At 41.2% G+C, this 27,282-nt stretch overlaps 1 protein-coding gene and 1 long non-coding RNA gene across 4 annotated transcripts in view; one reads left to right on the top strand and one right to left on the bottom strand.

The window, feature by feature from the left end:
* TBC1D12 (TBC1 domain family member 12) overlaps nucleotides 1-27,282 on the bottom strand; it is a 121,387-nt gene that overhangs the window by 87,760 nt on the left and 6,345 nt on the right. Inside the window, exon 1 of one of the 3 annotated variants that reach the window (XM_025466584.3) lies at nucleotides 8,507-9,620. The exons of 1 other annotated variant lie outside the window; for it this stretch is intronic. In XM_025466584.3, the coding sequence (XP_025322369.3) occupies nucleotides 8,507-9,471 (965 nt within the window). In that variant the 5' untranslated portion in view covers nucleotides 9,472-9,620. Of the gene's footprint in view, nucleotides 1-8,506; nucleotides 9,621-27,282 lie in introns of those variants that run through there. One more of the 3 variants, XM_025466589.3, reaches the window with a different exon arrangement.
* On the top strand, nucleotides 497-4,045 carry LOC125753896 (uncharacterized). Its single transcript, XR_007406681.1, has 2 exons — nucleotides 497-859; nucleotides 3,980-4,045. It is a non-coding gene; the product is annotated as an uncharacterized LOC125753896 (long non-coding RNA).

Below are 27,282 nucleotides of genomic sequence, written 5' to 3'. Positions count from 1 at the left end.
AGCATAGATAGCAGAGTTCCTAGGAAGAAGCAAGCTGTCTTGAAAAGGACTGACTTTCCCCTTTCCAATATACTTGGAGAGATGGGTAACAGATGTGTCACCTCAAAATCTCCAAATGCTTCCACTCTTCCCAAAGCTTTCCCACCACAACATACTAAATATGAAATATATGAGTGAGCCAAGCTAAACATTTCATGAACTATAAAACTTGCTTTTGCCTGTCTATAAGTTCCTTAAAACAATAAAAGATACAAATATTTTAATCGTTCTCAACATTCCCTGCTTTCATTTCCTTCTCAGATTTGCTTTTTAGTCAAAGCTTCAAGACTTCTGGAAATTTTAGATCACAGCATCACACTCCATTTGAATCAAAGTCCATACAATCCCAAATACCAATTATATTTAAAAATCTATGGGATCCCTGGGTGGCGCAGCGGTTTAGCGCCTGCCTTTGGCCCAAGGCGCGATCCTGGAGACCCGGGATCGAGTCCCCCCACGTCAGGCTCCCGGTGCATGGAGCCTGTTTCTCCCTCTGCCTGTGTCTCTGCCTCTCTCTCTCTCTCTCTCTCTCTCTGTGACTATCATAAATAAATAAAAATAAATAAAAATTAAAAATAAAAAATAAATAAAAAAATAAAAATCTAGTACACAAATTATATAATGTTACTTCAGGTAGTATATAAAAAAATCCATTCATCTCTTCCTTTCTTTAAACCAATGGATTTCAATGATGAAGTTGGGGAAGGGGCTGCAGCTGTCTTGCTGAATGAAGTCCGAATAACAACATCTGAACCTTCATTATATGCCACATAAGAAATACAATGCTCTCAGAACATTATCTCATGGACAGTCTCATGAGGTAGGTATCACCAATTATCCTTACTTTATGAATGAGTTGCTAAGATCCAGAGGGGCCACATAACTAGTGCAGAATTATACAGCTAGGTAAGCTACTTCAAACCAAGCAGTCTAACTCTAGAACCAGTATTTTTAATACTACACTATCCTGTAGTTTGAATATGCCATCTGCCTAAAAGCAAGTCCCCTGAATCTGACAAAGGAGGGGTTGTGGATTCTGGAGAATCTCATTTCTTTAAACGTGCTTTTAGGTAATTTTGAAGTATAACAAAAAAGCTTGGACTTATTGTGTTAGGGTATTATTCGCCAAAGTAGAGCACTGGGAACCTCTGAGATATAAATCATGGTCTAGAAGTTAAGGTCTCAAGTTCTAGTACATTAACGAGAATTTACTTATCCTATTTTTCTTCCTATTCCAAAGATATTATAAGAAAAAAAATCTAGAATTTTCTAATTAGAGCCGCTGCTCTATACTATATACATATAAGAAACAAAACTGATTAACTGATGTTTAGCATGATTATTCTGGGTCAGAGTTAGTCCTTTACTAAAAGAAATGTGCAAGGTAGAGTTTTGTTTTTTGTTTTCCCATTGAGGCATTTTATTTTCACATATGTATTACTTCCCTAGAAAAAGAATCCCAAGATTTTCCCTACTGTGTGTTTTCATCCTGTTTCTTCATGGTCCATGATATGAACTGAGGTTGTCACTACTATGAAACCAAACTGGGGGTATGGGAGCTGATTATTCTGCCATTTTTCTAGATCTTTAAGTTTTACATCAAATCTGGGTCTGATTATTCCACACTTGTTTAGCCTGCCCATGAGGTTCACAACAATTTTCCAAGCTCTGTGATCAATGATCTCAAATTTACCAATGTAACCATGCTGCACCCTCACAGAGACTGGATGATGACTTTGGAGAATGGCATATAAGAATGTGGGGTTTGCCTTTCTTTTTCAGCACTGTTAATGCTCTTAAGAGCATCTGTCAGGACATTCATGCGCACCATTATGGAGGCATGGAAAAATAGTGGAAAGAGCTGCAAGGCAGAATTTAGAGTCAGAGATATTTCTATCTCTGGCAACATTCTCATTTTATAGATGAAACAAACATCCTGTTTTTTTATGTTTTTTGTTTTTTTAAGATTTTACTTATTTATTCATGAGAGACACATAGAGGCAGAGACATAGACAGAGGGAGAAGCAGGCTCCATGCTGGAAGCCCGATGTGGGACTCGATCCCGGGACTCTGGGATCATGCCCTGAGCCAAAGGCAGAGGCTCAACCGCTATGCCACCCAGCCGTCCCCAAACACCCTGTTTTTTTTTTTTTACACCCTGTTTTTTAACTCAGTTCACATTTGTAATATTTAAGCTGGCAAAATTTTGAGGTCTACAATAGTACTGCAAAAATATTGTTTAATATAATCACAATATATTAAAGCTGAAAGGGACTCTGAATCTCCTAATTTCACAGATGAGACTGAAGTCTATAAATTTAGTTATTTGCCCAAGGTCATACAATTATTCAATGGCAGAAGCAGCTACCCAGGACAAAAGCCAAAAATCTTATCTCTCAAGCCAATGGTATTTTTACTACACCAAAAGCTATGTTTTTGTTTGTAAACTTCTCATGATTCATAGAAATCAGTATATTAGCTTCAAGCCCTAGGAATCAGATCGTTAGTCTGATTCTTTTATTCATTCACTATCTGACTATGGGCAAGTAATTGTAAAATAAAAATGAATCCTTTTGTAGGTCACACAGGAGTATTTCCTGAATTAGAAATTATCATTATAATTTTTTTTAAGATTTTATTTATTTATTCATGAGAGACACACAGAGAGAGAGAGAGAGAGAGAGAGAGAGAGAAAGGCAGAGACACAGGCAGAGGGAGAAGCAGGCTCCATGCACCGGGAGCCCGATGTGGGATTCGATCCCAGGTCTCCAGGATCGCGCCCTGGACTAAAGGCAGGTGCCAAACCGCTGCGCCACCCAGGGATCCCACAATACTCTAAAATCTTAAAAAGTATCTTGTTTTTATTCTAGAGCAACGAATTACATTTTCTTTTCAGCTTCTCTAAAAATTTCAAACATTTTAATTATAATATACAAGTAATGTCCAAAGAAGTTTCATTAGTGACATAGAAAAAAAATATTTTCATGTTTTTATAATCTCTTATAATAGAAATTTAATATTTAAGTCAAGATATTCCTTCATTCTCCTTATAAATAATTACACCACACCTGTATTAAAGAAATCCTTGATCTGGAGAGCTATAAAAAGCTTTTTAAAACTTACCAGAAGTTTGATATTTTGCTTCTTCTTCACTAAAATGTTGAAAAAAGGAATTTTTGAAAAATAGGTTCTTATTTTAGTTAGCTGGAAGGAATATATACACTGTGCAACAAATAGGGGAGCCCTATATGACAGAGGGTTATGATGGTTCAGTTAGGTGAATCACGATCTTGCCAACTAAAGTAAATTCTAGGTGGAAAAAGAAATGTTGATTTTGCTGTTTCTGACAACCTTAAATAAAGAAAAATTGTACGGGGTTCCTGGGTGGTTCAGTTGATTAAGTATCTGAGTCTTGGCCTCACTCAGGTCTTAATCTCAGGGTGGTGAGTTCAAGCCTTGAATTGGGCTCCAGGCTGGGCATGAAGCCTACTTAAAAAAAGGCGGGGGGGAGGGGAAAGAAAAACTGTAATTGTAGGAATTTAAAATTCTCTATCATATTTAACAAAAAAATATACATTCTAAACATTTTTTATATTGGGGAGAATGGAGACTGTCTAGATATGAAAAGAAAGCACTAGGGGTACCTGGCTGGCTCAGTCAGTAGAGGTGGAACATGGGACTCTTGATCTCAAGGTCATAAGTTCAAGCCCCATGTTGGGTGTGGAGCCTATTTAATAAAAGTAAAAATTAAAAAAAAAAAAAAAGAAATCACAAAAAGAGCCTTCAGTCTTCCTCATTCAACCTAACTGTAATAAAAAGAGTTCCATGAAAATAATTTTTTACCACAACATGTATTAAGTTTCAGACGTCAGTAACTATAGAAAAAGCAAGGTGGATCTGTATGTTTCATAATTTATAACGTCAATTCTCTTTTCAAAAGGAAGGGGGAAAAAAAAAAGGAAGGAAAAAGGGCGCTTGGATGCCTGTCTGTTCAGTGTCTGCCTTTGGTTCAGGTCATGATGGCGGAGTCCCAGGATGGAACCCCACCCTACATCAGGCTCCCTGCTCAGCAGAGAGTCTGCTTCTCTATCTGTTCCTCACCCCCCTCTCTCCTTCTCAAATAAATAAGACCTTAAAAAAATATTTTTTTAATAAATAAAAGGAAAAATCTTCAATACTTCCTTCTCAACATTAGTTATGCCCTTTAAGGCCACCAGATTCTCATGATTCACATGAAGACTTTGTTAAAAAAAAAAATTATCAGTACTACCTGGAGACACAGATACCTGTGTGTTTCTTTTTTTTTTTTTTTTTTTTTTACCTGTGTGTTTCTAAATAACAGTAACTATGCCAGTACTATCTGAACAAAATTCAAAAGTGTTAAATGGCTCAAAAAAATACATCTATAAAGGGTGTACCTACCTAAAAAACAAACCAATCTAGTCTGAAAAAAAAACTAAGACATGAATTTGCTTGAAGGACCCTTAAAAATAATTTAAAATTATTTTTGAAATAAGCAGATCCTTGAAAAATGAAGGCTAGCCCAGAAACACAAGAGATTTTTTTTTTAAGTTTTCATCTTCTTACTGCTAGTTGGTGATAGTAGGGGTAGTGCACCCACCTAGCATTTTTATTTTATTTAAGACTTATTTATTTGAGAGAGAGCGTGCATATATATGAGCAATAAAAGGGCAGAGGGGGAGGGAGAAGATCTCAAGCAACTCCCCACTGAGTGTGGAGCCGGACACAGGGCTGGATCTCACCACCCTGATATCATAACCTAAGCAGAAACCAAGAGTCAAGGCTCAAATGACTGAGCCATCTCAGGTGCTCCCCACCTAGCATTTTTTTTTTATTAAAGATTTTATTTATTCATGAAAGATAGAGACACAGGCAGAGGGAAAAGCAGGCTCCGTGCAGGGAGGCCAACGTGGAACTCGATCCCGGGTCTCCAGGATCAGGCCCTGGGCTGAAGGTGGCGCTAAATCCCTGAGCCACCTAGGCTGCCCTCCCCACCTAGCATTTTTAAACATTTATGAGCAGGAAAAGATCAAGGATCTGAGGGAATATTACTTCTGGAGCTCCCATCGTCAAGTCACCATTCACAGAGAGATGCACATTTGAAGCTGAGGGCAAGCCCCCGACGGGGACTGAATTAGAACTTCCCTCATCTGGAAGAGAAGGAAAATAGGAGATGGAGAGCAGTCCCATCCTGGACCAAATTCCTTTAGCTCCTATAGAATTTCTACTCTACTCAATGAAGCTTCCGCCAATGATGTGACTTAATTGAAGGTAACTTTGTAGTAACAGGTAAATCACTATAAAATGTTCCCCTATCTTTACTTTGGTTAAAACAAACATGAAACTATTACTTTTTTTTTTTTAAGATGTATTTATTCATGAGAGAGAGACAGACAGACAGACAGACATAGGTAGAGGGAGAGAAGCAGGCTCCCCATAGGGAACCCAATGCAGGACTCAGTCCAGGATCATGCCCTGAGTCAAAGGCAGACACTCAACCGCTGAGCCACCCAGGCATCCCTGAAACTATTCCTTAAAAGTACTTGTTACAGGGAACCCTGGGTGGCGCAGCGGTTTGGCGCCTGCCTTTGGCCAGGGGCGCGATCCTGGAGACCCAGGATCGAATCCCATGTCAGGCTCCCGGTGCATGGAGCCTGCTTCTCCCTCTGCCTGTGTCTCTGCCTCTCTCTCTCTCTCTCTCTCTCTCTGTGTGACTATCATAAATAAATTAAAAAAAAAAAAAAAAAGTACTTGTTACAGGGCAGCCCCGGTGGCGTTACAGGGCAGCCGCGGTGGCGCAGCGGTTTAGCGCCGCCTGCAGCCCAGGGCGTGATCCTGGAAACCCTGGATCGAGTCCCAGTCAGGCTCTCTGTATGATGCCTGCTTCTCTCTCTGCCTCTCTGTCTCTATGAATAAATAAATAAAATCTTTAAAAAAAAGAAAAAAGTACTTGTTACAGATTTTTGCCAGGTTAAGAGAAAGAAAGGAAGGAGAAAGAAGGTAAAGATGGAGGATAAGCAGGTGAGAGAGTAAAAAGCCACAGGCTAATATAAATTGTGACTGAACGTAAACCTGGTCTGAAAAGAGGAATCCTGGTTTCTAATTCCAGTTCTGCCATTAGCTACCTAAACTTATGTAGACAATGAGTTTCTTCATCAAAAAATGAGGTGGCGGTAGGTAGGGGCTGCACTCAAGAACAAGAATACATCCTAGAACAAGATATCCCCAAGAGGATCCCTCATCTGAAGCTTCAGAGTTAAGAATGACAGTTGTACCCATGAACGGAGGGATAAAACCTCTTAAGTTGCCAAGGCAAAGGAAATTTCTGATCATTCTGCCTGGGAATAGAAGATTTCTTCAAAATTACTTGGGGCTCAGTTGGTTAAGCTTCCAACTTTTGATCTTAGCTCAGGTCTTGATCTCATCAAGGTCATGAGTTCAAGCCCTGAGCTGGGCTCTAGATGGAGCCTATGAACAAAAAACCAAAATTACACTACCTAGAGAATAGTAAAGAGGAAGAGTCCATAAAAGTTGCCAATTCAACATAAACTAAGCAAGGTTCTCAATACCAGTGCTAAGTAACTGTAGACTCAGAGATGAAGATCATGGTCTCTGCCTTTAAAGTGTTCAGAATCCAGTTAAGGTTTTAGTTAAATGCTAAAAGAAAGATTGTGCCTCTGTGTCCCTTCCCAAGAAAGTTATACAAAGAAGCAACTGACAGAGTAGATTGACATTCAGATCTAAATTAAGAAAAATGAGGCTTAGAGAAATTAACTTCCTGGTACCTATTTTCTGACTTCAAATCCAGTGCTCTGATACACATGATTAATGTGGCTGTATGAATGTAGTAATCAAGCCATATTAACTGAAATCCTATTAGTCTAGCCTATTAGACTAAAGAAAAAAATAATTATATCAAAATTTCTCCCTATTAATTTGCCTTGTTACTGTTCATAATTTGCAATCCATGTATGTGCATTTGTCTTCAAACTTAATACCTACTAGCCTGTACTCCACTGTCCAAATCATCTCTATTCACAAGGGTGGCACACAGCAGGCATTCTGGGTACAGTGGTTGAATTAGTGATTTCCAAAGCTGCTTCCAGGTCTAAAATTGCCTGATGCCTGAAATCAAAACAGGACCAATAAACACCCAAAGCTCACAAATGTATAAACTTTGCTCATCTTGCATGCTCTTAAAATATTGCCACTATAAGCTTTAACTACATTTTTTGTGTATTTTTGCAACTATAGACACAAATGCAAGTCTCACTACTATATATTTGTCCTACTAGTAACACAAAATCAGGATTTCCTAATCTTGATGTAAACAACTTTGTTTTTGTAAATCCACAGAAGCAGGAAAAACAAAGGATAAGACAGAAAAATAAATATTAGTTACAATGAGAAAATTGTGCCTGTGTCTACAAATATGCACACGGATTGCATAATTCTCTAAAACTAGAGCTGCATAACTTGTTTCTTTCATTTCTATCAAGATCCCTAAGAAGGAAACAAAAACACAGAAGATCTCTGAAAGGGAGAGTTTACAAGTTGGGAATACTTTCCTATTTGACTAGAGATTAAAAGAAAAAAAAAAAAAAGGGTATCAAGATACGACTCCAGGAAAATTGGCATTTCGTTAACGTGCAATAGGATGAGTGTTTTGTCCCTATCAAAACCCTATTCCGAAATCTGCAACATCCAGCACCATAACTTAATTTCAAGAACAGCAGGTCAAAACTCAAATACAATGGCGTCAGAAATTAAAAAGAAATTGCTGAGGAAAGTGTAGGCCTATTTGGCAGTAGAGAAGACGGATTTTCTAGATAAAGCGCCACAGCAATTTGGCTTTAAGGGCTTGGCTCACACTCTAAATTCCAAACTGACTGCATTTTAATAAAGGCCACTGAAACAGTTAAACACTATGAAACACAATCACTTCCAATTTCCAGAATTCCCAAGCCACTTGAATGGGTTTAGACTGCACGCAAATAGCCATCTCTGCAAAACGACTTCCTTTCTCTTTCACCACCACACCCGTACACACGCACCGCCGCGCCCACCCCCACTCCCCCAACCCTAATCCTCACAGGACAGTAAAAAATAAACTGAGAACGGAGCAGGCTGTCTACTTTTCCGGAGGAGGCAAAACTGCAGCCGCGGCAGGACCGGAATACGCGGAAACCAGGTGTGGCTGCTGGTATAGCCCCCGGCCCGCCAGGGCAACAGAACGATTCGCTCCCCACAAAGTCGGCAACTTCTCCCACAGGCAACACGATGCAGACCCAGTTCCTCTACCCGCGGTGACAAATCAAAGCCGAGTCCTGACGGCGGCGGGAGCCCGCCCGCAGGCCGCCCTCGAGCCGCTCTCCGCCGGACCCCGGCCTCGACCTCCGCCCCGGCCCCGAGCCCGCCCCGAGCCCCGGCGCAGCCTGCGCTGTACCTGGCGAAGAAGTCGGCCAAGCCGCCGCTCCGTCGAGCCCGGGCCGAGGTCCCCGCGGCGCCCTGCTCCGCGGCGGGCGCGGGCACCGGCGGACTGGCGGGGGGCAGGTGGTCGCGGCTCACCTCGAACGTGTTCCGAGAGTTCACGCGAACGTCCGGGACGCCGGGGCGAGGCTCAGCGCCGGCGCCCCCGCTAATCCTCTCGGCTCCCGCGGCGGCGGCGGCGGCGGCGGCGGACGGGCCCTCCTCGCAACCCCCGGCGCCGGCGCCGGCTCCCGGCCGCTCCGAGTCCCCGCTGCTCCCGCCGTCGCCGCCCGCGCCGCCCTCCGAGCCGCCGCCCGCGCCCTGGGGCTTGTCGGCGTCCGCCGCCGCCAGGCAGCAGCTCCGCAGCGGGTCCTCCAGCGGCGCGGCCCAGTCGGACGCGCTGCCCGAGCCGTCCGCGCCCTCGTCGCCAGGCCCCTGCGGGCGGAGGCGGCGGCGGCTCGGGTCCCGGCCGCCAGCGCGGGCTAGTCCGCGAGCCTCCTCCAGGTCCCGCGAGTCCTGGCCCGCCAGAAAGCCCGAGTCCCCGTTGGTCATGCCTCTGTGCCGCGGCGCGCGGACGTCCGCCGCCGCCGCGCCTCGCCGCTTGGAGCCCGAGTCCCGCGGGCAGGCGTCAGGGCGCGGGGCCGCCGGGGGCGGCGCGGCGCGGGGCTGGCGGGCGGGGAGTGGACGGGAGCACAGCGCCGACTCCAGCTGTCCCCCGCCGGCCGCCGCGAGATAGCGCCGGAGGAGCTGCTGAGGCGGCGTCTCCTCCTCCTCCTCCTCCTCTTCCTCCTCTGCCGGCGGCTCCACAGCGCCGACGCCTCCGCCGAAGCCGCCCGTGGCCCGGATCATCTTTCCGTCCTGGCCCACGGGCTCCAGCGCCGGCACCGGGAGCAACTTAGGGTTTCTTCCCGAGCAGGCTCCGGCATCCTCCGGACCCACCATCTAGGGCCGGGCGGGTGCCACCCGAGGAGGCGACGCCAAGAGTCCCCGGCACAGCCTGGGCCCGGAGGAACCCTGGGGGCTGGGGCCGCGGCGACGGCCGCCGCAACGTTCCCAGACCCGCCCCTCCCGCCCGGGGCTTCGGGCAGTTGCGGGAGGGCGGGCACGCGCAGGAGCTCGCGCACGCGCAAACGCCGGCCGGGCCAAACCCCGACCTGGAGATCCCGCGAACCATAGAGACGGGAGCTAGAGGGGCCGGCTCCCTAACACTCCCGCGGCCAATCTGGGGTCCGCCATCCGGACGGTGGAGTCCGGTTGGCTCGCTCCGAGCGTGACCGTGCTTACCGAGGCGCCGGCTTGCCTCCCTTAGCAAAAAGTCCCTCGACGTACTTAGTTTATGGGAGTAGAAGACAGGGTAGAAGATGTAAGTCCTTCCACCTCCCGTTGGTCACCCGTCGACTTTACGCTTTTTCATGCATCTTCTCTACCGCCATTGCCGCAATTTGGGGCTTCATCCTTCCACCCCAACACCCTCCCTTCCCCACGTCTTCTTCCACGATACTACCAAAGGAATCTTTTTTATCTAGCACCATGTTTCATCACATCGCGCTTCCTAGAGATTTCTATTATCACTTGAGGGAAAGAGTGGAGTCCGAGAGAGGCTGTGCGATGATGGATTAAACTGGGGTGGTAGCCACTGAGTGGAAATGAAAGGCATTTAAAGTAGAAATCATAAGACGTGATAACTGGTCAGCTATAAGAAGCGATTGAAGAGGGAGGAACTGGCAATTACTACAAAACTCTTGAGACCGAAACTAATGTGGTTTGAAGAAATAGAGATTTGGATCTGGGCGGAGTGGGGGGTGGGGGGACACTGATTAATAGAAATGTATCTGGTAAAGAAAAAGACTGGGAATATTCAGATATAGTTAGGGTTCTAAGACGGATTAGGGCTTAGATTTGGACATACGGGTTGAACAGTCATCTGCATATTGCAGCAAGGTGAGTCATTAGTGACTTTGCCTGGGAAGAAAGAAAAAAGATGGAGGTGGGGCAGAGGCTCAAAGGTGTCATTATTTCAAGATGGGTAAAGAAGTTGTGTTGCAAAGGATTAAAGAGGAATTAGAAACAAAAATAAAATAAAATAAAGAGGAATTAGGGGTAGATAACATGAAGGGGGAAATATTGGCCACTCATTCTACAAGTATGTCAATGAAAGAGGACAAAAATAGGATGGGGTAGTGATGAGAGAAAGCAGCATTGCCAAGCCTTTTTATTTTCTTCTTATATATACAAGAGAGAATATAACCTATACATGAGTGACAGTAAAATGTGTAAATAAAATGGACACCCATGTGCGCAGCACCCAGTTTAAGAAACATCAAATGTCTTTTATAATGAGCATATTTGAAGACCTTAAGGAAGGACTAAGTGGCAAGGGCACAGTTAGCAATATATTTATTGTCAAGATCTTTCAGAAGAAATGACTTGAAGGACAGAGGTAGAAAAATTAATATAGGGGGCAGCCCTGGTGGCTCAGCGGTTTAGCGCCGCCTTCAGCCCAGGGCGTGATCCTGGAGGCCCGGGATCGAGTCCCACATCGGGCTCCCTGCATGGAGCCTGCCTCTCCCTCTGCCTCTGCCTGTGTCTCTGCTTCTCTCTCCTCTCTGTGTATTCTCATGAATAAATAAATAAAATCTTTAAAAAAAAAAGAAAAATTAATATAGTAAGAGAAAAAATATTTGTAAATCATACGTTAAGCATCTAGTATCCAGAATAAAGAATTTTTAAATTTTTTAAAAGATTATTTATTTATGATAGACAGAAAGAGAGAGGCAGAGACTCAGGCAGAGGGAGAAGCAGGCTCCGTGTGGGGAGCCCGATGTGGGACTCGATCCCAGGACTCCAGAATCATGCCCTGGGCCGAAGGCAGGCGCCAAACCACTGAGCCACCCAGGGATCCCAAGGATTCTTTTTTTTAAAGATTTTATTTCTCTGCCTCTCTCTGTGTCTCTTATGAATAAATAAAATCTTTAGGCAGAGACATAGGCAGAGGGAGAAGCAGTTTCTTTGAAGGGAGCCGGATGTGGGACTCAATCCCGGGTCCCAGGATCACGCGCTGAGCCGAAGGCAGATGCTCAAATGCTGAGCCACCCAGGCGTCCCTAAAGAACTCTTACAATTTAACAAGACAATCCCAATTTTAAAGTGGGTAAAAGACTTGAACAGTCATTTCTCCAAAGAATATATGTTAATAGCTGTTGATAAGCATATAAAGTAGTGCTCAATATCATTAGTCAATAGGGAAATATAAATCAAAATCACAATGACATGGCACTCAAACTGAGTAGAATCGATATATTCAAAAAGGTGGAAAGTAAGTGTTGTAGAGGATGTGGAAAAAAGTACAACCCTCAAACATTGCCAGTAGAAATATAAATGGTATGGCTGCTATGGAAAATGTTTGGTAGTTCCTAATGAGGTTAAACATTGAATTACCATATGACCTAGCAATTCCACTCCTAGATATATACCCAAAAGAAAACAGATGTTCATACAAAAACTTATACATGAACATTTCTTAGCAGCACAATTCATAAAAAAAAAAGATAGGGACAACTCAAATGTCCATCGACAGAGGGATGAATAAACAGAATATGATATTTATACAATGGACTATTATTCGGCCATAAAAAGAAACGAAGTACTGATATATGATACAAGTAGATGAATCTCAAAAACATTAAGTGGAAGAAACGGGACACAAAAGGTCCACATTGTATAATTCATTTGTATGAACTATCCAGAATAGGTAAATCCATAGGGAAAGAAAACAGATTGGTGACTGCCAATGTCTCCTTGAGGGAGGGGGGGGAGAGGATAGAAATAGGGTTAGACTAATGGATATGGGATGATGAAAAATGTTTTGCAAGGAGATACAGGTGGTGGTTGCATGACATTGCGAATGAACTAAATAGCACTGAATTGTACATTTTAAATAGCTGTATTTTATGTAAATTTTCACCTCAATAAAAAAATTTCATTAATTTAGGAGATAATCTAGACATAATTATAGTTATATAATGGTGAAGATAGCTGAGAGAGTCTAATCACAACCTTGTTTCATTTCAACTTTTTTTCTTTCCTTACTCTCCTAACTTCCTAACTTTTTAAGCCTTTTCTAACTTGCTAACTTACTACTTTCTAGGTACTGCTTTATTTCTCCCTCTATGAAACCACACTGCAATATTTTAAACTCCAGTTTCTCTAAATGGTTTATTTATTTCACCTCCTTCCTCTCCCCTGGTCAGTAGCAACAAAAATCTTATGAACCATAATAACCCATGGGATGCTACTGTTTTCTCAGTGAAGACTTCAAACTGAAATACAATTATGTTTTGTAACTTTGTCTACAATAATATGTATTCCATAATAAATTGTAGTCATTCTTAGCAGTTAGTGGTTATATTTTCCACTTTCAATGGTAAGTTTCTGTCTTATCTGATAAGTAATATATGCCATCTTGCAAATTTAAAAAAATCTCCTTTCAAGGTGTGGACTATCCTTTTTGTGGTCCTTAAGAGTTTGACATTAAACATTTTTTTTAGTTTTACTTATTTAAGTAATCTCTACACCAACTTGGAGCTTGATCTCATTACTCCAAGACTAAGAGTCATGTGCTCTTCCAACTGAGCCAACCAGGTCCCCTGATATTAAAATCTTTTGGTACCATATTATATTACTACAACTGTAGGCATAAATAAAATATCCTGGTACATTCCTATAAATCAGGTGAAACTGTTATCATGAGAAAGGATATTCTTTTTAAAATTGTTTTAATTTAAATTCAATTAATTAACATACAGTATTATTAGTTTCAGAGGTAGAATTCAGTGATTCATCAGTCTTATATAATACCCAGTGCTCATCACATCACGTCCTCTCCTTAATGTCCATCACCAGTTACCCCATCCAGTGACCGTCCCCGCCCCCCCAGCAACCTTCAGTTTGTTTCCTATGATTATGAGTCTCTTATGGTTTGTCTTCCTCTTTGATTTCATCTTGTTTTACTTTTCCCTCCCTTCCCCTATGCTCCTGTTTTGTTTCTTAAATTCTACATATGAATGAAATCTTATGATAATTGTGTTTCTCTGATTGACTTATTTCACTTAGCATAAACCCTCTAGTTCCATCCACATCATTGCAAATGGAAAGATTTTTTGAAGGCTGAGCAATATTCCACTGTATATATATTACCATATCTTCTTTATCCATTCATCTGTCAATGGACGTCTGGGCTCTTTCCATAGTTTGGTTATTATGGCTATTGCTGCTATAAACATTGGAGTGCAGGTGCCCCTTTGAATCACTTCATTTGTATCTTTGGGGTGAATACCTAGTAGTGCAATTACTGGGTTGTAGGGTAGCTCTATTTTCAACTTTTTTTTTTTAAGATTTTATTTATTTATTCATAGACACAGAGAGAGAGGCAGAGACACAGGCAGAGGGAGAGGAAAAGGGAGAAGCAGGCTCCATGCAGGGAGCCCGACGTGGGACCCGATCCCAGGTCTCCAGGATCACACCTCAGGCTGTAGGCGGCACCAAGCCACCAGGGCTGCCCTCCATTTTCAACTTTTTGAGAAACCTCCATACTGTTTTCCAGAGTGGCTGTACCGGCTTGCAGTCCCACCAACAGTATAAGAGGGCTCCCCTTTTTCTGCACCCTTGCCAACTTCTACCATTTCCTGACTTGTTAATTTTAGCCATTCTGACTGGTGTGAGGTGGTATCTCATTGTGGTTTTGATATGTATTTCCCTGATGCTAAGCGATGTTGAACATTTTTTCATGTGTCTGTTAGCTATCTGGATGTCTTCTTTGGAAAAGTGTCTATTCATGTCTTCTGCCCATCTTTTGATTGGATTGGTTCCCTTGAGAAAAAAAATATCCTTTTTAAAAAAGATTTTATTTATTTATTCATAAAAGACACACAGAGAGAAGCAGAGACATCGGCAGAGGGAGAAGCAGGCTCCCTGTGGGGAGCCCAATGTGGGACTCAACCCCAGGACTCCAGAATCATGGCCTGAGCTGAAGGCAGATGCTCAACCAAGAAGCCACCCGGGCATCTAGAGATAGGATATTCATAATCGCTGTTACAAAATATTAATTAACAGTTAAAATATGGAAAACTATGAATATACTTTGTATTCTTGCATTTTCTAAGAACATTTGACTTTCACAGAATTCTCAAAATACAATTTGTCATATTCTACTTGTATGATCCTTTCCTCATTATTGAACAGTAAATATGGTCCCATTATCCCATAATATTATTTTGCTACAACTGTACTCAAGAAGAGTACAAAGGCCTCAAATAAAAGGCTTCTAGACTCTTTGTATCTTTCTTTAATCTTCAACCTTTTTCTTTTGAACTGGATTTCAAAAAGCTTTAAAACATATTTTAACTTCTATCATGTTAAATCACCACTATCATCACCCACATACTCTTCAAGCAATGTTTCTCAAACTCAGTTGTACATTAGTAACATTTAGGAAGTTTTAAAAATGCTTATGTCTGGTCACCACCCAAGACCAATTAAGTCAATATCTCTGGAAAGGAGCCTTACACTGGTATTAAAAGCTATTCAAGTACTTCTAATTTACAACCAATGTTGAGAAATACTGGCTTATAGCTACAACCTTATCTCTCTGCTTCCCTGAGCAAGCAAGCTTCTTTAAAAAGCTGTTTACACATTATGCACACACTTAGATGTGATACCCTGAAAAGGGCACAGTGTGGCTGAGAATGTATAAACTCAATCTAATCATACAAAAATCATCAAATTCAAAGTGAAGAAAATTCTATTTAAAAAATGAAATGGTGGGGGGGGGTGGTGCCTGGGTGGCTCAGTCCATTAAGTGTCTGCCTTTGGTTCAGGTTGTGATTCTGGGATCCTGGGATCAAGCTCCTTGCTCAGCAGGAAGTCTGCCTCTCCCTCTCCCTCTGCCCCTGACTCCATCTCTCTCTCTCAAATAAATAAATAAAATATTTAAAAAATACTAAAAATAGGGCAGCCCCTGTGGCGCAGCGGTTTAGCGCCGCCTGCAGCCCGGGGCGTGATCCTGGAGACCCTGGATGGAGTCCCACGTCAGGCTCTCTGCATGGAGCCTGCTTCTCCCTCTGCCTGTGTCTCTGCCCCCCCCCCCTCTCTCCCTCTCTCTGTGTGTGTGTCTCTATGAATAAATAAATAAAACCTTTTAAAAATACTAAAAATAATAATGAAATAGGGGACTCCTTTAAAAAATGCGAGTATCCTGAAAGACAAAAGCTGTGGCCATAGTTGAGATGAAAGAAGATTAAAACAAAATGACAATTACATGTAATACCTGCCCCTAAACTTCACTTTGTACTAGGTAGAGAAAAGGAAAACAGTCTATGAAGGACACTATTACATCAACCAACACAATTGTCATATGCACAGTGGGTTAAATAAAAGTGTCAATGTAAATATTGATAGTTACAATTACAATTTATATTTATAATTGGTATATCAGTTCTATAAGAAAATATTTCTATTCTTAGGAAATATACAGTGGAGTATTTAGGGTAAAGGGCTATGATATATGGGATTTACCTTCAAACGATTCAGAAAAAAATTATTCATGCATACACATACATACAGAGCACATGACAAAGACAAATGGGATAGAATGTTATCAGTGGGCATCTGGGAGGATATATGAATATTTTACTATCTTTATGTTTACAAGTTTTTCTTTTAAAAAAAGATTTTAGGGCAGCCCAGGTGGCCCAGCGGTTTAGCGCCGCCTTCAGCCCAGGGCGTGATCCTGGACACCCAGGATCGAGTCCCATGTCGGGCTCCCAGCATGGAGCCTGCTTCTCCCTCTGCCTGTGTCTCTGTGCCTCTCTCCTCTCTCTCTATGTGTCTCTCATGAATAAATAAATAAAATATTTTAAAATAATAAAAATTAAAATTTAAAAAATTAAAAAAATATTTTAGGGATTCCTGAGTGGTTCAGTGATTGAGCATCTTCCTTCAGCTCAGGGCGTGATCCGGATGGAGTCCCACATGGACCTCCCTGTGGGAAGGCTGCTTCTCTCTTCTCTCTCCACCCATGTCTCTGCCTCTCTCTGTGTGTAACTCATGAATAAATAAATAAATAAATCTTTAAATAAATAAATAAATAGTAAATTGAAAAAGATTTTATTTGTTCATTTGAGACAGTGAGCAAGAGAAAGAGCACAAGCAGGAGGAGGAGCAGAGTGAGAAGCAGACTCCCTGCTGAGCAGAGAGCCTGACAAGGGACTTCAGGATCATGACCTGAGCCAAAGGCAGACACTTAACTGACTGAGCCACCCAGGTGCCCCTATGTTTGTAACTTTTTCTCTACATTTAAGGTTATTTAAGAAAAAAAAAAAAAAGAGAGAGAGCTATTTTAAAGATGTCTCCATTTTCTCACCTCCCATTTTTTTTAAAATTTTTATTTATTTATGATAGTCACACAGAGAGAGAGAGAGGCAGAGACACAGGCAGAGGGAGAAGCAGGCTCCATGCACCGGGAGCCCGACGTGGGACTCGATCTGGTCTCTAGGATCGCACCCTGGGCCAAAGGCAGGCGCCAAACCGCTGCACCACCCAGGGGTCCCCTCACCTCCCATTTATTCTACAATTCTTTACTCTCATTAATGACTTTACTATTCTTGATCCAATAGAAAGTTTTCAGTCTCCATCTTGCTCTATCTTTCAACAGCATTTACACTGTTGATCACTCCTTCCATGTTGAAACACTCCTTTCCCTGGCTTTTAACTTTTTAAAAGAAACACTCTTTTTCCTTAGTTTTCATTGCTGTATTGTTGCCATAGTCTCTCAGTTTTCCTCTTTACCTCTTTGGCCACCTCTTTTCAATTTCTTCCTAGGAAGGCAGGATTTCTTCCTCTTTAATGAAATTTCCTAGCGGAATAGGTCTGAAGCCTCTTCTCTTCTCACTCAACCCTCTGTACCCCAGGAAATCTCACTAATTCTCATGATTTAGATGATCACTTATAAACTGACGACTAGAATTTAACCTACCACTCCCACATTACAATCCAAATATATGACATTTCCAGATACTTCTAGGCATCACAAACATAACATGACTAAAATGAGTCTCTCCTGGTTTTCTTCCATTGTTCTCTATCTTAATACGGTCTCTTAATAGAGACCAACCACTTGGTCTTTCCAGATCTGACATGCCAACTGTCTACCCAACATTTCTGCTTGCTGGTCTCAAAGCCACCTAAAATCTAATGTGTACAAGTCTAAACTCATAATTGCCTCCTCTAAATCTATTCTTATTATAATATTCTATACCTTACTAAATAACAGTACTGTACATCTAGTTGCACAAACCTAAAACCCAAGAGTCATCCTTGATACCTCCCTCTTCCTTATCCCCTTAGCCAAGTGTAGTGGGTTGAATTGTGTCCTGCCAAGAGATATATCCAAGTTCTAACCTTTAGTACCTATGAACATGACTATTCAGAAAAGGATCTTTGCAGATGTAATTAAAGTAAGGCTCTTAACATGAGATCATCCTGGATTAGACATACTCCTTCTCCTCATAGAGGTAATAAATACATGTGATAGGTGTCCTTTAAAAGACAGAAAAAAAAAAAAACCTACACATAGAGACACGGGGAAGAAGGTCATGTGAAGATGGAGGTAGAGATTGGAATGATATGTCTACCAGCCAAGGAACACAACACAAAAAGTTACTGACAGCTAGGATAGCTCAGTTCGTTGAGTGTCCAACTATTGATTTCGGCTCAGGTCATGATCTCAAGATCATGAGATAGAGCCCTGCATTGGGCTCCATGATCAGAGATGAGTCTGCTTGAATTTCCCTTTCCCTCTGCCTCTGCCCTTCCTCACTGTGCATCCTCTCTCTCTTCTCTCTCTGTCAAATAAATAAATCTTAAAAAAAAAAAAAAAAGAATTGCTGACAGTGACCATAAGTTAGGAGAGAGGCATGAAGTGAATTCTCCCTCAGAGCCTTAGAAAAAAAATCCACCCTGTCAATACCTTGATTTCATATTTCTGGTCTGCAGAACTGTGACAAAATAAATTTCTGTTGTTTTAAAGATACCTAAGTTTTGGTAATGTGTTATACAGCCCTAAGAAGCTAATACACAAAGTAGTTACTAAAGTCTGTCTGTTTTTTTTTTTTTACCTCCTACATATTTTGTATTTTTTTATATAAAATGTTTTTTCTTGTTATTTTAAAAAATATAATAATAGTGTTATTAACTATAGTCATCACGGTTTACATTAGAGCCTCTGAAATTGGATAGCTGAAAGATTCTTACCTACTTTCAGCTATAAAATGGATAAAGTCTGAGGATCTAATCTAAATATCTTTTAAATGCATTCACTTCACACTATATCACCCACCCAGACTAAATTGCCATCATCTTTTCCTGGGTGACAGAATTAACCTCCGGCTGGTTTTCCCACATTCACTTGTGGGCACATCCAAATGATTTTCCATGGCTGCAGCCAAGGTACTTTTTTTTTTTTTTTTTTAAGATTTTATTTATTTGTTTATTTGACACAGAGAGAGAGAGCACAAGCAGGGGAAGCAGCAAGCAGAAAGAGAAGGAGAAGCAGGCAGGAAGCCTGATGTGAGAATCGATCCCAGGACCCTTGGACCATGACCTGAGCCACCCAGGCACCCTGCCAAAGTACTTTTTTTATGAACACAAATCTGATCATGTTACTGCCCTGCTTTTTTAGTCATCATCATGTTAAACTTTCAAGACACAGAGACAGGCAGAGACATAGGCAGAGGGAGAAGCAGGCTCCACGAAGGGAGCCCAACATGGGACTTGATCCTGGGACTCCAGGATCACGCCCTGGACCAAAGGCAGACGCTCAAACCACTGAGCCACCCAGGCATCCCACCTTTCAACCTTTTAAAAGAAACACTTTTCCCTAAGTTTTCATTACTCCATTGTCTCCATTTTTTTCTCCTACATTTTTGGCTATATTTTTCTGGGTACACTTGGGGAGGGTTCTTCTTCCTTAATCTAAATATAATGGCTTCCTATTCTCTTAAGACAAAAGACAAAATCTTTTCTCATGACCTACAAAGCTCTTCACAGTCTATGTACCTATCTAACCCCTTCTTCCTCTTCTTTTTTTTTTTTTAAAGATTTTATTTATTTATTTATTTATTCATTTATTTATTTATTCATGTGAGACACAGAGAGAGGCAGGGACACGGCAGAGGGAGAAGCAGGCTCCATGCAGAGAGCCCAACATGGGATTTGATCCTGGGATTCTGGGATCATGACCCAAGCCGAAGGCAGATGCTCAACCACTGAGCCACCCAGGCATCTCCCTTCCCTTTTCCTCTTCTCTCCCCAGAACCCTAAACTTTAGTCATTTTGATATTCTTTTCATCTCAGATACTACAAAACTCCTTCTGTAAGCTTGTATATATCTAGGATGTTCTGCATAATGACCTGGGATTTTTGTTATACTTTTATCTGTCTCTTCAGCCTTATTTCTCCTTTCTCTTTTCCCCACTCATCATGTTTCAGACACATCTCCCTTTTCTCTGTTTCTGAAATTATGTGCAAAGCCCCTTTCCTCTAAGGGTATTCATGTATGTTGGTCCCCCTGCCTCGAGGGTTCTTCCCCACCTTGTAGGGCTAATTCCTACTCTTTGTTCAGGACACAGTGTATTTATTTATCTATTATTATTTTAAGTAGGCTCTATGCCCAGCATGGAGCCTAACATGGAGTTTGAACTCTGAATCTTGAGACCATGACCTGAGCTGAGATAAAGAGTAGGCAGTCAGCTGCTTAACTGACTGAACCACCCAGGTGCCCCCAAGACTCAGTGTTAATGTTACCTCCCCAGAGAAGACTTCTCTGACCTCCCCTCTAATTGATTAGACTCCAGTTACATGCTTTCAAAGCACCCTTTTTCTTTGTAGCCACTATCACAGCTCCAATCTTATGGCATTTTGGACTATCATTTGTATATACACATACACAGACTCACACACACACACACACACACACACTGTACACTGCAAGCTCTAGAGGAAGGAGATTGTGTCTGTTTTGTTCACTTTCTTAGCAATAATAACTAGTATAGTGCCAAGGACACAGTAGCTATTCAATAAACATTTATTAAAGGAATATAGAAATAAATGGATGAATAAAACTGCTATCAAAATACATATCTAGGGGCACCTGGGTGGCTCAGTCAGTTAAGCGTCTGACTTCAACTCAGGTCATAATCTCAGGGTCCTGGGGTCTGGCCCCATTTCAGGCTCTCTGCTCAGCGAGGAGTCTGTTTGTTCCCTCTCCCTCTGTCTCTCTCCCACTTCATTCTCTCTCTCTCAAATAAATAAGAAAAATCTTTAAAAAAACATATTTAGATCCCAGGAATTCCCAACTCAATAGACTAAATTTATCTATAATCCTCAAAGCCTTTGTTAAGAACTGCCTGAAACAGATTCCCATTTACACTCCTGAACACACAATTTCATCTCCCATGGATAAATGTTTAACCTAAAGATGACTTCTGTTGTATGAGTAGACACTAGTGAAACCTAAAATAAACATAGCTTGTCCTCACTATATACTGATGAGCTTATGAAGTTTGATGATGAACTGATTAAACAAAAATGTGGTCAATATGTCCATCTGGAAATTGGCTGACAAGACCTGGAATAAATTTGATATCAAAATCCAGAAGAAATTTCTGTAAAGCAATGGGAATGGGCAACCTTCTGTGGGACCATGTGACTTGGATTGCTACTGAAATCATCTTCAATGCTCACAAATGGTTTAGTGCCATACACGCTTGGTAAAGCCTCAGCTGGTAAGAGGGGGTGACTAAGTCTGAGATTCTGGATTACAGTTAGATAACAAGTATCGAAAGGATGTGCATTACAGATTAACTCAGCAGGGTGAGATATGTGTTGAAAATAAATGATAGTAAAATCACAAAGCAGATGCTGTTTGGTAAGCCACAGAGGGACAGCCACAAACCAAGAGACAGATGAAGTGCTTTAGAAATGCATACTGATCCTTTAGAGAAGCAAACTGATGCCACATATTAAGAGGCACTGTAATTCTACTCCTAGGAATCTGTCATAGGAAATCTTTCAAAAGAATAACATAAAAGCTATACAAAAATGCTAATAGCAAGATATTTAATAGTTAAAAATTTAAAACTACTGAAATTGTCAATAATATAGGAAGTATAGGAAAATCTAATATACCAGTGAAAGAGGAAGATGATTAAAATGATAAAAATGCAGAAATAGGGAGAAATTTTACAAAGTAATATTAAGTAAAAGGTAGAGATACAGTTATATATCATAATGACAATGATGTATAAAACTGCATGTCTAGTTTTATAAAGGCCACAAAGGACAGACATGAAAGAAGACTAATGGAGGTTTTAAAATTTTTACATTCTTCCTTTTGATGAAATTTTAAAAATTGATTAAATGGTAATCCTCCACAAGAATTTGAAATCTTGGGCAGCCCAAGTGGCTCAGCGGTTTAGTGCTGCCTTCAGCCCATGGCCTGATCCTGGAGACCTAGGATTGAGTCCCATGTCAGGCTCCTGCATGGAGCCTGCTTCTCCCTCTACCTGTGTCTCTGCCTCTCTCTCTCTCTCTCTCTTTCTCTGTGTCTCTCATGAATAAATAAAATCTTAAAAAAAATGGAAATCTTGACATTTTTCCCATATACATGTCATAATTATGAGTTGTGACAAGAGTTGCAAATGTTTTTTATGCTGCAGGAGGGCATTCAGTTACATTTGGAAGAAAAAGCATCTATAAGCATCTATTAAAGGGCAGCGGGGTGGCTTAGTCAGTTAGGTGTGGGACTCATGATATCTGCTGGGGTTGTGGTCTTGGCGTTGGGAGATCAAACCCTGTATCAGCAGAGAGTATGCTTAAAATTCTGCTCGAGATTCCCTCTGCCCCTTCTCTCTCTCTCTTAAAGAAATAAAATATCAAAAACAAAAACTAAAAAAACAAAAACAATCTATTGACAGATTTGCAAAAATAGTGACAGTTTCTGCAAATAGCTGTTACTGTTATAATGAAGTGAGTTTTGCATAAATTTAGCATAAGGGGGACTAAATCTGTTCAGTGTTAGTATTTTCAGAAATGTTTGGGGCCAGACCTGGAGTAGATTAAATATTTCCCTTTTTATTTCAGTAAAGTCTTATTTTTATTATAAAAGTATAATAGGAAGGCATTTTATAATAGAAAAGAATATAGAAAACATTTTAGGTTTTTTTTTTTTAAATGATTTTATTTATTTATTCATGTGAGACACAGAGAGAGGCAGAGACATAGAGGAAGAAGCAGGCTCCTCACAGGGAGCTGCATGCTGGACTCAATCCCCAGACCTGGGATCAAGCCCTGAGTCGAAGGTAGACGCTCAAGCACTGAGCTACCCAGGTGTCCCAAATTTTAGGTATTTTTAAACTATTCTTAAGTATTTCAAATTACTTTGACTAGTAATTAAGGTGAACCTGTCCCACACCCCACCTCTCTCCCATATTAGCCACTTACGTGTTTTGTTTTGTTTTGTTTTTGAGACTAAGTCAAAAAGTTCTTTGGTCCAACTTGTTTTCAGTCCACTTAGTGACTAGAAATCCTAAGAAATATTTGTGAATTGAAAGGGGACCATGGAGGAGCATATAAATTATGAGCTGAAAGATAATCTTACAGTACTTTAAATATTTAGAGAAAGAAAACAGAAATCTCCTTTAGAAGACGATGATTATCTTTAGTGTATAAGTGTCTTGTGAATTCCTGAAGGGAATGTGGTAAACTAGCTTTGGGTCTAGACTCCTGGGGAAGAATAGAACTCTGGTGGTTTGCGCTCACTATGGGTATATGAAGGATAAAAGGTGTAAAAGAGAAAAAGAACTGAAGAATCCAGAATGCTCTGTTAGCAGTAGGGATGAAGTAAACATAGAACAGAAAATCTCTGGTAAATACAGCTATTCTGGAGACCCAGCAGGCATGACTTAGTTAAATCAAGTGAATATGTAATCTATGACCCAGCAATTCCATTCCTGGTTATACTCTTCAGATGAATTTTCTCACAGATCTCTAAGAGGATGTTAGAGGATGCTCATTAGGGCAGCCCCGGTGGCTTAGCGGTTTAGCGCTGCCTTCAGCCCAGGACGTGATCCTGGAGACCCAGGATCAAGTCCCACGTTGGGCTCCCTGCCAGGGAGCTCTGCCCCCCCCCCCCGTCTCCAATAAATAAATAAAATCTAAACAAAAAAGAGAAGAGGACCCTCATTAAAGAGTGTGTGTATTGTTATTGTTGTTTGAGGTGGAAAGGAATTGAAGACAGTGCAGCTGTAGTAAATATATAATAAGTGGTAAATGAACCATGATAGAGAATGATGCAACAATTTGTAACGACAAATTAGATACACAGAGAAACCTGGATGAATATTAAAAAAAATAGTGGGGGTATCTTGAGTGGCTCAGTAAGTTAAGCGTCTGCCTTTGGCTCAGGTCATGATCCTGGAATCCCTAGATTGAGCCTCACATCAGGCTCCCTGCTCAGGAGGAGTCTGCTTCCCCCTCTCTTCTCTTGCTCACACATGCTCTCTCTCAAATAAATAACGTAAAACCAAAAAAAATAGTGTCAAGTGGAAAAGAACATAATGTAATTTACATAAATTAAAAATACCTATACACAAAACAGAAATGTCTCTTTTTACAAGAATAGAAATGCATTTTTAGAATCTACATTAAATGCATTAAAATAGTTGCCTATGGAAGAGAAGAGAAAGGAATTGTTGAAAAGAAATAAAACTGAATATAGTGCTAAATAAAAAATGCAACTGAGAGTCTTTGGCTGGATAAATGATGATACTGTGTTAAGAACTGAGGAAGTTGTTCATGATCCTTCCCATTCAAGGGGGAAAAAAAAGGAGGAAGGAGGAAATAAGGAGAAAGAAATCAAGCAGAAAACTCTATCTCCCTACTCACTCTCTTTCTCACTCTCTAAAATAAATGAATAAAATCTTAAAAAAAAAAAAGAATAAGCCAAAATAATATTATGCACTAGAATCCTGAAGTTTTAAATCTAGATCCATGGGTCTCACATTGAAGCCTTTAAGAACCAATATGGCTGATGGATATTAGACAACAGGAAGTAGTGGAGAACAAGAGAATGCGTACTGAGTGTGTGCCCCACCTAAAGGCATTAGAAAATCGATTAAAAATATCACACACACAGGGGATCCCTGGGTGGCTCAGCGGTTTAGCGCCTGCCCTTGGCCCAGGGCGCGATCCTGGAGTCCCAGGATCAAGTCCCACATCGGACTCCCGGCATGGAGCCTGTCTCTGCCTCTCTCTCTCTCTCTCTCTCTCTCTCTCTCTATGTCTATCATAAATAAATAAATCTTTAAAAAAAATATCACACACACAGACCCACAGACGCACACTATTTTAACCAAACAGCAATGCCACTGACAGAATGTGGGCCATGGGCCTCAAAGGGTTTATGCCTCTGTCTGTGACTGCTCTAAATTCTAAAGAAAAGAGCTGACCATGTTAAAAAAATATATATGTGACAGAAAACACTATTCTAAACCATAGTAATCTAAATTTACAACAATCAAATGAAGTACGTGAGTCTATATTTAGGATTCATCTGTATTCATCAGTTAAATTTAATTCAACAAACCAGTAAATATTATTTGTAGATAAAAAATAATGATCCAGGTGTCAAGGGTTGCAAGATGGAATGAGTCACCATCTCTGTATGTCCTTCTCAGTTCAGATCCTACAAACGTTTCAAGAATGGGAAGTCACATGGTTATAAAATAACCTCTCTCCTCTGCTCAGGAGAAAATCAGTCCCTCATACTGTCCATGATTTACATCTCACCTCATGAACATTCGGCTTTAAACTATCACAGTCCTGTAACATCTTGTGTTCTAAAGTTGCCTCTTATCTACCTACACAAAACTTCCAATTTCTTTAGTCCTGAGTGACAGAAAAATACTTCGTGTTTGAATTCCAGTGTCCATCTAGGTTCCAATAAAGATGCTTAATAAATGTTCATTGAACCCAACACTGATTTCTTTTAAAGATGTGTTTATTTTAGTGAGAGAAAGCAAGAGCAGGAGCGGGGCAGGGGAGGTGGGGAGCAAAGGGAGAGACTCCCTACTGATCCCTCAATGAGCACAAAGCCAGACCTGGGGCTCCATCCCAGGACCCTGAGATCATGACCTGAGCCAAAATCAGGAGCCAGCCATTTAACCAACTGAGCCACCCAGGCACCCCAGCAACACTGATTATTTTTAAATGTGTCCATAAATGTTTTTGATACTTCTCCCTTTTAAAAGTGAACTCTCAAAAAAAAAAAAAAAAAGTGAACTCTCATTTCCCTATCAAGTGTGGTCTGAATTAAGTGACTCACTTTTAACAAGTTGAATAATGGAGGTGATGATTTCCAATACTATATCTTTTTATTTGTTTGTTTGTTTAAACAGATGAAGTCAGATTTCGGGATACTTAAAGCAGGGGCTCTTAACCTTGATGCACATTAAAATCACTGAAACAGCATTAAAAATGCTCTGATCCCCAGCTATATCCATTCCTATCAAATCAGAATTCTGAGGACTGGTCCTGTATTCGTTCACTAGGGCTGCCATAAAAAAAGTATCAGAGTCCGAGGAGCTCATGATTATTTATTACCTACAATTTACTTTCTCATGATTCTGGAGGCTAGAAGTCAGAGATCAAGGTGTCTGCAGGGTTAGTTTCTTCCAAAGCCTCTTGGCTAGTAAATGGTGTTTTTTTTTTCCTAGTGGTTCCTTTACATGGTCTTACCTCTGAACCTGTATTCTAATCTCTTCTAATAAGGACCCCTATTTGTATAAGGATTAGGGCCTACCTTAATGACCTCATTTGACCTCTTTAGAGATCCTATCTCTGAGTTTAATAACATTCTGAGGTACTGGGGTGGGATTTCAATACATGAATTGGGGGTCGTAGTGGTGGTACAATTCAATCCATAACAGGACCAAAGAACCAGTGTTTTCCATTCCCGCCCCCAAGTGATTCCAAGATACAGCTATATTTGAGAGTAAGTGCCCCACATAGGATTCTCAAACATGGCTGTATTAGAGTCATCTGAGTAGCTTAAAACGAGTAAAAAAGCACCAAAGCTTAGGCATCACCTTCAGAGATTTGATTTCAAATGTGTGGGATGGGGTACTGTTAGTTTCTGAAAGCTCCTAGGTGACTTAAATATAACCAGATTTGAACATTGCCATATGAATAGATTTTTTTTAAAGATTTTTATTTATTTATCCATGAGAGACACACACACACAGAGAGAGAGAGAGAGAGAGGCAGAGACACAGGCAGAGGGAGAATTAGGCTCCATGCAGGGAGCCCGATGTGGGACTCGATCCCGGGGCTCCAGGATCACACCCCGGGCCGAAGGCAGCGCTAAACTGCTGAGCCACCCGGGCTGCCCCATATGACTAGATCTTAAAAGGCATTAGAACTTTCCCCTTGCTCTCTCTTGGATAACTTGCTTTCGGGGAAGCCAGTTGCTATGTCATGAAGATACTCAAGCAGTCCTAAGGAGATGGGTACATGGTAAGTAACTGAAGCTTCCTGCCAACAGGCAGTAAGGGAACTGAGGCTTTTTGTCAAGAGACGTATGAGTGAGCCATCTTAGAAGTTAATCCTGAAGCCTCAGTGAAGTCTTCAGATGAGTGCAGCC

Source organism: Canis lupus, chromosome 28 (genome assembly GCF_003254725.2).
Source record: "Canis lupus dingo isolate Sandy chromosome 28, ASM325472v2, whole genome shotgun sequence".
Classification (NCBI taxonomy): Eukaryota; Metazoa; Chordata; class Mammalia; order Carnivora; family Canidae; genus Canis; species Canis lupus.
Note: the sequence above shows the minus strand (reverse complement) of the source record. Positions and strands in the feature narration are given on the sequence as shown.